The sequence below is a fragment of the Merops nubicus genome, unplaced genomic scaffold, assembly GCF_000691845.1.
Source record: "Merops nubicus isolate BGI_N331 unplaced genomic scaffold, ASM69184v1 scaffold46714, whole genome shotgun sequence".
Classification (NCBI taxonomy): domain Eukaryota; kingdom Metazoa; phylum Chordata; class Aves; order Coraciiformes; family Meropidae; genus Merops; species Merops nubicus.
In genome coordinates, this window is record NW_008607197.1 from 14,327 (window position 1) to 26,968 (window position 12,642).

A 12,642-nucleotide genomic window follows, 5' to 3' on the forward strand; every position below is an offset into this window, starting at 1 on the left:
TCCTGTTGGGAGTTCCATGCACACTTCCTGCTCCTGTTCTGCACCTGTGTAGAGCTAGACACAGCCAAACCCTATGGAATAAGCTTGGTGCCAACATTCATTTTACAGCTTACCCATGGTGTATGAAAATAAAAAGCTTTCCTGGCCCAGTGCAGGGAATCTGTAGAGAGAGTGTGTATGTCAAATAGCAGCACTGGTGTGCTGCTCTGTAGCTGCACAAGCAGCCGTACTTGTGCAAAAATGGTAACTAACATATACTCACTCTTACCATCCGCTTGGCTCAACTATCCCTTCATTCATCTATACAACACTTAAGGTACAGCAGCTTTAAAAATGCTCTACATCTTGCTCTACATGAAAAATATGGGGAAAAATGAACACTGTTGGACCAGTGGATGTTATTTCTAGCACCAAGCTGATTCATGTTGGCATTTTTATGTGTGAGGAGGCTTATAGTTCCAGTGCTGTGTCTGTTACAGGGAATCCAGATTTCAGTCGTTGTACCTGTTAGTTCATGATTTTCATTAGCTCTGCATTTGCTGAAATTCATGGCTTGTCTTTGCTTTGTTACTGATATTTTGGAGTTGTCTTTCTGAAAAATCACTTTTTTTTGAGAAATAAAGCAGTTGGGTATGAGAGGCCTGAGCTCCACTGAACCTAAGAGAGTCATCAGGTTCTAGACATAGAATTTTACAACTCAGTACTGATGTGCTGCAGCCTTTGAGACCTTTAGCAAAGCAGTGTAAGGTTTAGTCTTAAGGAGGATAATATTCTGTGTGTCTGGTTCCCTACCTGGTTTTGCACCTGGGCCTAAAAGGTGCCAAGTATTTTGTGTTCCAAAGGAATCCTGTGGAGATTCTGCACGTTGGCAAGTGTGCACAGTCTGCACATCAGAAGTGGCTCACATGGGAGGATTGGGTCAGGAGACTGCTAAGAAACTCAGCTGCTGAGTTTAGAGTCCTCAGGAACATTAAGACAGAAGAGATCTCAGAAGGACAAGGCAGATCACTAACCATAAAGCCTTCTGTAAAAGTCAGTGTGATTACATTACTGATTCTTGGTGATTATGCTTAAAAAACAAAGCAAAAGAAAAGCAGTTTTTGCCAATGTGTATTTAGTCCCTTCTGGAATAGCAATGCCCTATTTACGATTCCAGTTTCTTTTTCTGTGCAGACTTCAACACTTCTACAAGGTAGAAATGTTACTGCCTATTTAAACTTCACATTTCACAGAGCATAAAAACCTTATGACCAATTTTAAAAAAGTATTTACTCTTTAGGAGATTCCTTCTGATCCTTTACAGTCCTGGAGATGAGTTAGTGTTGCTTCTTAAAATACAGTTTCATATCTGGAATAAACCATAAATTAAATACCATTTTATATTGCAAAAATTATGCTACAATACATTTGAAAATACAAATAGTGGCGAGGATAAATAAGAAGTCAGTGACTGCATAGTAAGGCCCCACGGATTCCTTCCAACCCAAGTCAGTAATTTCATATGACAAAGGCCTTGCCATGCTGTGCAGGGGTTAGAGCTGGGAACACTGGTTGCATTTTTGTGGAGCTAGTAAGCCACACAGCTCTACATCAAGCTCCTGTTCACTTGCCCTTTCAGTGTTAGCACTCCTGGGAATAACCCAAATGTCTCTGCTCCCATTTTAAAGTGAACTGGGGCTAAAGATAACTCAGAGTTGCCTTTGATAGAACTCTAATGGTGCTGGAAAGGAGGCTGAAAAATAATTTTGCATTTATTTAAAAAGTGGGGGGGTTATGGTGCAAAACACTTTTCCCTTGTCCTTTCTCATTGCCTTTGTTAAAGGTCACAGAAATGTTGAAAATGGTAATCCTGAAAACATCCTAAACCCAAAATGAATGCTAAAATGTTTGTAGTATAAGCTGGTTTGAAACTTAAGTTATGAAAAATACCAAGTTACATCAGGAAAGTACTTCATCTTTACTGGCTGAGGAGGTTTCTAGAATATTGTGCTCCATACTGCACCACTTAGTTGGAAATACTTAGAGAGTTCTTACAGACACCAGAATAGTCAGGAAACGTCTGACCAAAAAATGAAAAAATAAAGGCTAAAGAACTCAGTAAGTAATGATGACCAAAGCAGAAAGCAATAGGCTGCAGATGTCTGCAGGGTATGAACAGCGAGGATGGACAAAAATTTTTAATGTAAGGCACGCAGAAATTTAAGTGTAGGCTGAATAGCCAATACAAGTGGCAGAAAAGAGGCTTAATATCCAAAAGGAAGTAAAAGGATTATGTAAGTCTTTAAAAATAAAATTTGGCAAAAGGGTATGAAATATGCCGTTGGAAGGAATATAATACATTGGCAGGGAATTTGTATTAAGATGTCTTCTCAATCTCTTATAATCAAATGCAGAGTTCATTTTGGGTTCCCGTGTACTGATTTGAGCCTGCAAATGTAGGATGTGGCCAGCTGGAATATTTATCTACGTAGATCTAGTTTCTGTAACACTCTGTTTTAGAAATGCGAACACAGGGCAAGTGTGTGTTAACAGACTCATCCTCCCATGCATCTGTTATTAAAATCCCATGTTTCACTAGAGTCTTGCTTTTTTTTATGCTGAATTGTGTCCCTCAGACTAGGTAATACATAGGAATGGGTGAAACTGTCCCAAGTTTTCCTTAACTTGGGTTAAGTTCTTCTCATGTCTTTTATGTGCCGACTGCATATAGACACAAAAAATATGGCTTGAGAAAAAAGTTATATCAGTTATTTTATGCAAGCTTGTCTCCCTTGTTTTCTCTTTTTCTGTCATATCTTTGATACCAGTGCTGATGTAGAAGGGGAATTTCATTCAGTAACTTTAGAACTACTCCTAAAGAGAAGAAAAAAAAAATATATTTGTGACCATTAGCTGCTGAGCAAGCTGATGATCAAATTCCCAGCAGTTTCTGACACAGAGCTTTTAGGCAGAAAGAGAAGATGAGAATCTTTGGTCAAAGATGTCTTCTTTCCTATCAATAAAGGTGGAGCATAGAGAAAAAAGAGCTCTTGTTATGCCTCAGCTCACCCCAAACACAGGGACAAAGGTAAATAGATATTTTTTATCAGCTACAATATTAAGAGAAGTACAGGAATCTTTTTGGCACTGTTAGGAAAAAATACCTCCAAACTAAGAAATGTTTGTGAATGGATTGTCATCAGTGTGCTGCCCAGCCTGTGGAATAGTCAGTTTAGTTCACATGGAAGTGATGTGGTAACTGTGCTATAAAATGGGTAGAATAACTGATTCTATTGCAATTTTTATATAAATTAAAGGGATTTGCAGTTGTTTTGTTCTCTAATATATAAAACTAAGCATAGGGAAGGAGGCGCTTTGTTGACCTCATGGGGAGGGTCAGTCCTAGGCAGAGGTGTGAAAAGGTGTGCAGGCTGTTGCACTGCAAGGAACAGCAGTTTGGGAAACAAATCTCTAAGAAACTAGGTTCTATGGAACAAATGTCTTGTTTTGTACGGAAGCCACAGATCTAAAGGTAGACCTGAAATGTAAATTGCATCTCTAAAAACATTGGTGTTTTGGGCAGAGTAACGTAGCCACTGATAAATCATCAAGAGTGGAGTAGATGATGTGAACCAGCTGCAGCTTCCTGTGCAGTCAGGTGAGGCCACTGGGGTCTCTGTTGCTGAGAAATTCTTCCAGTGTTGAACCTTTTAGACATTTTCAGCATTCAGTGACTGTACCAGAACAACTTGTTGCCAACAGTGGAGTAGAAGGGCTTGAAGCAGCAGAGCCAGGCTGTGTGTGGTGGAAAAGGGAGCACAGGCTTTGCTGCAGCAGAAGCTCGTGGCCAGCTCGTGCAGAGGAGGACGGCCTTGCTTGGAGAGTAGCCCTTGTCCTCCTGCCAAACTCCTCTGCCTCTTGGCTGTGGTGAAAGCTAAAGCTGGAGCTGCCACGTGAGGAGGTGTTAAATAAGAAGCAAATGTGCTGTTGATAATGGATGTGTTAGCAGGAGCTTGGATAATAGCTCTGTTCTTCTGGGGCTGGATGGCTGTAGCATAGGCCCCACTGGCCTGAAAAGCTGTGCTTTGTTTTAACTTCTGCGACAAAATATTGCAGGTCTTGTCAAAGGGGGCGTGAGGCTGCCCCAGCGCCCAGCGTGACAGGCCGGCTGGGGGGCCCTGCCTCTGTGACTGCAGCCCAGATACCTGAGTGCTAACCTTGTGGCTAACAAACCTCAGCTCCCCACTGGGCTGGCTCATCAGCCATCACCAGGTTACAGAAACTTAACTGGATAAATACAAAGAGATTTTAACCGCATTTTAGAGTCACCTTCTGTTATATTCTGGGAACACAACTTCATACTTGGTGTTTCATAAGCAGGTAAATTGTTAGGCAAAAATGTAAGAACCAACAAGTTCTCAGTTGAATCCTATCTGACCAAAATCCAGGTGAAGATATCTTGTGCAACCATAAGGTGTTTATTAGTCGAATTTCAATTTGACCTGGGTTTTTTTTTTGACCTTTAATTAAAAGAAATGCAGAACTTTTATTTCTGTTAACTGCAGAATAATGAGATCATTTAGCTGTTTAGTTATAGTAACCTCTTTCATCAAACTACAGTTTAATTAAGAGCTAATAATGCAGAATTTCATGTAGAATCCTGAAAACAGCATGCTAATTACTGTGTTAAATGGTATTGGCACCAAGTATTTAAAACCTTCAACTTACCTTGCCATAATTAGCTTGTTCTCATTAGCTGCTATCTCAACCTCCAAGAAGTGAGAAACTGGTGAAGGAAGTTAGAAATATTAAATCTCTCGATTGTACAAATGATATGCCTAGATGAAAGAGCCTAATTACTTGAAGATGTGTAATTGGACCATCATCAAGATCATTACTGTATGTAATTAAAAAAAAAAAAAAACTCTAAAGGAAAACACTAAAACAATGTTGTGGCTTCTGAATTTTTTTGAAAATCAATTCCATTGTGACTTATATTGGACAGTGATAAACCAAGATGCACATAGCTGGGCTCCAGCCTGATATCTTGTCTTATTAACATTTTGAAGGGAAGCTGGGTTATGCTGTTAATGGTGCTCACTGAATTTATTGAAAAGACTCACACTGACTTTTTCAACCAGTGAGTATGGGCCTTTAATATTATAGGAAGTTGTAGTGAGGGGGTTGGATCTGGCAAACAAAATTAGCCCAAGCCATCAATGGGAGCTTTGCCTGTCCTGCACATTAAAGAGTCAGGCTACAAGGTAGAATTTAGCTGTCAGTAAACTACAGTAATTTTTAAGTAACTGTAACCAGGTACTTATTTTTGCACACATTATTTGTTTTAAATTCTACCATGTTATATAGCCCTTTGTAAATAGGCATCCTGCTGGCATGTGGTATTTTGGAACTGTTGCATCTTTTGAAGGATATTTTTAATTGAAAGAATAATCTGTTTCTTGAAGCTGTATCTTAATAAACAGTTTACACCACCCATTTTAACGGTGTTGTACAAAGTAGCAGGAATAGTTGTCTTCAGCTCATATGGAATCTGGTATTTTATAAATTTGAACCAGATGTCAGCAATTCAGCTTTTCCATCCCCATTTCATCAGTCTTCCTATTTTTGCCAGATTGTGTCCTCTTGGACACTTCGCTTCCACCAAACTGTAGAGCAGTGTCCTTTTCCCATTTACACAGTTTAGGGTCTATTTATAATTTATGGTCTCTGCCAGCTAAACACTTTGCAGAAAAAGCTGAAGATTTTCTTTGTTCTCTTCCCTTGCCCTCTCTGTAGTGTCAGCTCTGTTAAAGAGTGCACAGTCAAAGAAAATTTAAACATTCTTCTCCTTTTGTCTGAAAGATATTCAAAATATTTTTTCAGATACATCCAGTACACCCAAAGCAATTATTCTTTCTCCTGCATAGATTAAATGTTTATGGTAATGGGTGTCAAAATGCTAATCTTGGAAATCCAGAAAGAATAGACATTGAATTTTAATGATGTTCCAAAATACATAATTTATCATGAGGGAAACATTTTTGCTCAGAAGCAAGATGGTCTTTCTAATAAAATAATAATTCCCAGCCATTTGAGATTGACCTTTATTGAGGCTGCCTTCTGTTTCTTCTTGCCATGCTGCCTTTCACTGCCTCCAACCACCTCAAACTCTTGCCCACTGCCTTCCCATCCCTGATTGCTGCCACAGTTTCTTTAACACCTGCCATCAGCATCTTGGTGCTTCTCTCTTTCACTGCTTCCACACTGCTGCTGCAGCATTTCTGGTGGATCCCCACTGCTGCTTCCCCCTCATCTCTCCCTTCCCCAGTCAGTGTGCCGCGGTTCCTCCCTTTTCTGCTATCAACTCTCCAGAGCAGTTGCAAGACAAACCTGCTATGTTTTTCAGGCACAGCTTGTTGGCCTCGCTTTTGTTCTGTGCCACACCGTGCCACACATTGTCTCTGGTGCTGGACACGTTGCTAGTGCCTTTCAGCTTAGGGACTGGCAAATAAAGCATGATAAAGCACATTTAAAAGACACGTGGACATGGTGCTTAGTGACATGGTTTAGTGGTGGACTTGGCAGTGCTGGATTAACAGTTGGACTCGCTCATCTTAAAGGTCTTTTCCAACACAAGTGATTCTATGATTCTACTTCTCAATATATATCTGGAAAATTTCAAATACTGATAGTTTAACTGGGAAAAGAAGCAGAGTGCTGTAAGATTGTAATTTTTACATGCATCAGAAATGCAAACTTCCATCGTGTGTTGTGTTCCTCAGTTCTCTTTTCCATTTCCTCCTCAACCTTGGTGGTTGGTTTGTTTGTTTTTCCCTTTCTCTTACAAGCAAGTGAATTTGCAATGTGGATAGGAACTTTAGAAAAGGTTAGTTTGTGCAGAAGGGAAAGTTCAAGGGTGGCACGTGGTGTGTACTTGCACAGGCACCTTCAGTTGCAGGATTATTTTTTGGAGAATGTGGACGTGCTCAGGAGAGGCAAAACGATGGTACAGGTGCAAAGAAAAGGGACATCACATCAGTTACAGCCTGCTGAACTCCTGTATTAAGAACTTCTACTCAGAAGGTAAAATGGCTGTCGTTCTGCTTCCTCCCTCTCTTGCAGGGGTTAAACTGAAGAGGAAACATGGTATGGAAAATGAAAGCTGCTTCTGCATAAGAGCTCCCATAAAGGGGCTTTGTGTGCTCAGCTTGTGTGCTTTCACTTTATGCTTTTTATTAATTTGTTTTACTTTTTCAGGAGAGTTTTGCCTTTAATAAAGAGCCAGTACAGCATTAGACCTTTTCCTCAAAAGCAAAGTAATTTCTCATTTAATGGCTCCTTTGATAGTATTGTCAGACATTAAATAATAAAGCAGGCGTTGAGAAATTGATATCTTCCTGAAAAAAGGGGGAAGAGATAGGCTTTTTGGAAAATTAAGAAGTGGACCTTTCTTGCTTTTGCTAATGACATGAAAGCATGTACTGATTTGAAGTTTCACTGCAGAATTGTGAGGCTATGTCTATTTGCTTGACAATTTAGTTAAAATCTGGTGTCATTACAAGTAAAATTAACAGTGTTTTGAACTATTTGACTTTTCAAGTTGGGAAGTTCTTAAGCAGCTTTTGAGTAGGAACATAGTCATAGATAAATTGATGTGACTACAGAAAGAAGTCATGGTTCTTCTTTGGTGAAACAGAGTTCAACAAAGCATTCTTGATTTGTTTGATCAGCCAAAATGTTTGGGTCTGAATATTTTTGTTGATGCTGAAGAAATTACTACTGTCTCTTTACCAAAGACAAGTTGACACTTACGACTTCTTTTTGACAGACTAAAGTGAGATCATGTAGAGATGTTACTTGAGGATAGGAGGCAGGATGTTTTCCTGGCTATGGAAATAGAAAATAAGTTTGGCAATATAAGCTTTTGTCATTGGCTTTGCTGCTGATTTACATGAGCAAGATTTTTTACAGCCCATGTCACTTGTCTGTGTCTCTGTTTGTCAAGTCTGTAAGATGAGGAAAAACTAATTAAAACTGTTTCTTTTATAAGCAAAGTTGATATTTCTGAATGAAAAGTGATAAGAGTTAAATATTATGGTTGTCAAGAAAGAAAGAGGCCATCTAGATAAAGGCAGCTATTTTCATGTGACTATTTCAAATAAAGAGTAATTCTTGGGGTTCCATTTGTTCCATTTGTGATCTTAGACTCCATTTTCTCCCAAATTCTCAGTCAGTTGTGATCCTGTTGGCAATTACAGCAGCTTACATTTGCCGAGGTGTTTCAACGGAAATGAAACACAAATAATTAAAATGAGATGATGCTGATTAATCGTCTGGGAATCTGGCTTTGTTTACAACGTATGATTTTTTTATATTCCTTTTGTTATACTATAAACCTGTCAGAGGAAAACTTGAAAGAACTCTGCTGTTTTCCTGTCAGGATAACTGTTGTCTATTCCTTGGATTGTAACAGGGCCGCCTTCTGAGATTATTTTGAGCTATTGGTGAAGAAGGGGGTCTTTTATCATATATTGAATTCTCACATTTGATTTCTGGCACAAGGAATTTCCTGAACCTGCTATGTGATCATAAGAAAAGTTAAGACATTACTCCATTGTAGCTATGTACATGGAAGTGATTATGCAGCCAGGAATTTATTTTCTTTATAGTACTGGTGGATGTGTGGCATATGTACTAAATAATTATTTATAAACATATGAAGGCTTTACTAAACAATTTTTAAGATCTGATTTTGAGTACTAGTGTATTTATATAACATCTCATACAGATACCCAGAGGGGCTGTTCATAAACCAATCATGAAATAAACAGAAAATACCACCAGCTTACCTTCAGCATATGAAACAGTATTCAGAAATGAAATTTCAGGCTTTTTGTGGCCCTGCTTTTTTCTTTTCCTGTCTTCCTGATAGAAACTCACAGTAATAGGCCCTGCCATCTGCTACTATATATTTTTCATGAGTTTTAACATTTTGTTTTTAGAACCTGAAAGATGAGTAAAATGTCAAGTCACGCAGAAAATAATCATAGGCATGACAACTCAAATGTTATCTCAGCTTGTGTGTACAAAAAGCGGTTCACAGCAGGTCTGTGCCCTCCCTCTTTGCAGGCAGAGCAGCAGAGCAGGTACACAGTTGGCATGAGCCGATACATTTTTGAACACCACCCGAAGGCTTTAGCAAAAGATCTCCTGTTGATTTTAATGACAGTAATGTTGCCTAAAAACAACAGCATCACTTTTAAAAGTTCGTTCTGTAGAAGGTGAACTTCAGGTTTCCTTTAGCATTTCGTGTCATTTGAGTGTTATTTGGAGTGTCTTATCCTGACCGCTGGCCTAGATGAAATGTAGCCACCAAGCTCTCGAGGCAGCAAGGTAGTAACCACACTAGCATAATTAATTCCTAGTCAAGAAGTGAGCTCTCTGTTGCATTATCATAGCAATGTCCTGGGCTTTTTGCTGCCATTCTGCCAGCTCCCATTTGAAAGCCTGAGTTTGACTCCACTGTCAGCCCCGCAGCTGCAGTGTGCCAGGGAGGTGCATCAAAGATCTTCTTCCAGGTCGTGTTTCTTGAGCCTTTCCAGCTGCTCTTTGTTTTTCCCATTCTGTTTTTACACCATGCTGAGAATAGACTGGCACTGACAAGCTGAGGCGGTGTGAGAAAGGTACAGAGTAACACCTTCAGCTCAAGAAATGCTTCCTAACTTAGTTTGGAGGGAGAAAACTGTGCAGCCCGTTTGTGCCTCCTTGCTGTCAAGCTGTGCTGAGGATCTCTTTTATGTGACAATATGTACTGTTAACATAAGAAATATAGAGCCATATCATTTGCCACCTACATTTTTAACCATGCAAGGATAAAATATTTCATTTCAAAAGTTCCCAGCAGCTCACAGATGGTCTTCATAATAACTCTTCTGCATATTTGCTACCTTTCATTAGAATACCAAGTCTCCTCAGTGATCTTTGCACTCAGCCTGTGCAAAAGCCTTCGTTACAGTGTTCCAAGATTTTTCTCTTAATATTCCACTTCAGAAGTCTCAGACTTGTTTTCAATTATCTCCGTTCTGTGCTTCATTTTACTCCTTCCTTTAGGGAAAGCCCCTTGTTCACAGGGCGTTTTTCAGGCTTTCCAGTGAAAGAAGATGATCTCTACCTTACTAGTACTGTTCTTTGAAGCTGCTTATACTGTTGTTGCTGGAGCTACACTGCTGAAGAAGACAGCGAGAGAGGCAAGTTACTTCCAGATCTGAGAGGACCTGAAGAAATAGGAGGCAGGAAAGTCATGGTTCTTTCGCAGATCTAGTTCTGTGATTAATATATATTTAAGGAATATGCTTAGGCATAATGTTTTGGTCTGCTGAAACGGTGAAAAAGACAAGTACTACTGATGACTCAGAATTGAAACTGCTCGTGTTTCATCAGCCATGTCAGCAAAACTCAAATTTACAACTGGCTAGGATGGGCACAAATGACTGTCTCTCCTATTGCTGCAGATCAGCTCCCTCAAGCACCAGCTTCCTTGAGCCAGCCAGGGAAATGTCAGAAAATGCTTAGCTCTGGAAGGGGAGAAGCAAAAAGCACAGAGCAGGGACAGATGCACCAGCTGTGGTGTGTGGCCACCTCTTACAGGGAGTGGGAGCTCTGCTCAACCTGCTGCCTTGGACCTCTCTTGAGGTTGGGGAGCCCTTGCTATTGTCACCCTTTGCCTGCTTTTGTCACTGTAATCTTGTAGGTGTGATAGTGTAAGGAAACAGGCTTGACAGAGTTTGCAGGTGGAGATTGTACTTCTGTTAGAAACAATATAGATGAGCCCTGGAAAAGACCTGAAGAAGAGCTCGTATGGCTAGAAGTTTCTCTAATAAGGTGGATATCACCTCCATCTGTACAATGGGTCACACTTTAAGGAAATGTAACTTGAATATGCTATGCTAAAGCCAGACTTGACTTCCACGCTAACATGGTCATTTGCATTCTATTTAAAAAGTAACTGTGGACAAACTACTTACATGGTGAAAACTTCCAAGGAAGCTATAATTAAAATTGTTGGCTCATAGTTTTCAGGGCACCAAACTGTCATTGAATTTCAAGAGTGGGGAGCCTATTAGACCTTTAAACCTTTGAAAATCTCCAGGGATTTTAATCTTTTCGTGCTTTTAAATGCATTCCCTTTTTATAACATGCTTAGAGCCACTAATTTCTGATGCTTTTGTTCACTTTAAGTGATTAAAATTATTACATTGTGCATTATCACATTGTGCTATAATACACGTTGACTTTGGAAACTGATGTATAAATGTCTCTTTCTTTCAGAGGTACTGCAGGAGTGCCTGTCTCCATGTGTGTGTGTGTGTGTGTGTGTGCCATAGCTTGCCGTATGCTGCTGATGTGCTGTGCACTGCATCACAAATCTCCAGAAAGCCCAGTGTGTTCATAAGTTACCACCTATCAAGTGCTCAGTTGAAGGCAGGCTGTTTGGAGGAATGCACACTCAAAGTCTCATTTTAGAGGAGGCGTTTTGCTCTTCTATTCTGTTCCTGCTTTGCAAAGTTCTGTTTTGGGTTGGAAAGATGGGTTTCGTTGTTACACCTGGAAAACTGCAAGAGCAAACAACAGCAAAGTGTGAGAGTTTGGGAGAGGACTCCTGGCAGTAATAAGTAAACTTTGGGAGTAATAAATCAAGAAGACCATATCAAAGTCAAAGGATGAAGCTGTATCTGAGGAATAATAGCCTTCACCTTTCTTCCTGCATGCTGATTTTTTTTTTGTTTGTACTAATTTGATGCAAGTACATGTATGCTGACAGCCAGTATGCTAACTGTCTTGAGAAATGAGCCAGACTTCAGGGGAATTAAGGATTAAGTTCTTTGATGTGGAATAGGCTTCATCTAGCTTCTTTCTGTCATGCTGTATTTTTTTTCTTTGCCATTAATTTTGAAACACGACTAAAATGCTGCATATGTACTTGACCTGATCTAGAGAAATGTAATTCTCACAGATGTTCATCCTAGTGAATGGACCCGTGATCAGGGACCCAAGACATCTGAATTCCATTCCTGGCTGTGTCCCAGGCTTACTGAGTAATCCGTGGAAGACCTTTTCTGTGGCGTGTGCCTTTGTTTTTCTGTCTCATGATTTAGGGAGTAAAACAGTATTTAACAGCTGATCTTTGAGAGGAAAATGATGGAGTTTGCATGCTGTACTTAATCTTTAAACGTTAATGAAAATGTCTATTTCTTCCTTGTCATATATAAAGACCTGGTTTTGAATAGCAAAACCATTTGAGAAGACATATGCCTGTAAAAATATTTATATTGTTACATTACATTTATGTGCCAGGTGTGTTTTCTACAGATATGTTTATATGGTGGGTTATGTTTTTTTCAGGCCCTGCTTGACACTCAGAATCTTTTGAGAGCTCAGATTACAAATTTTACTTTCAACCTGGGATTTTCAGGGAAATTTTATCACACAGGTAAGAATGAAATACTAAAATCACTTTCATTTTTATGGTTTTCTTTGTAGTGTGAGGGAAGTAGGAATGATAGAGGCTAAGGATCTAAGTAGAGAAAAGAGTTTACTTCGTAACAGTATAACTAAAAAATTAAGTTGTCCTTTCTTCCAGGTTGCTTTGGGACATATATTTGT

At 39.5% G+C, this 12,642-nt stretch overlaps 1 protein-coding gene across 1 annotated transcript in view; it reads left to right on the forward strand.

Moving 5' to 3' along the window:
- The window catches only part of LOC103772516 (bifunctional heparan sulfate N-deacetylase/N-sulfotransferase 3), a 52,102-nt gene that overhangs the window by 6,936 nt on the left and 32,524 nt on the right, over positions 1-12,642 (forward strand). Inside the window, exon 2 of the mRNA XM_008939850.1 lies at positions 12,382-12,469. Coding sequence (XP_008938098.1) covers positions 12,382-12,469 — 88 coding nt within the window. The remainder of the gene's footprint in view (positions 1-12,381; positions 12,470-12,642) is intronic.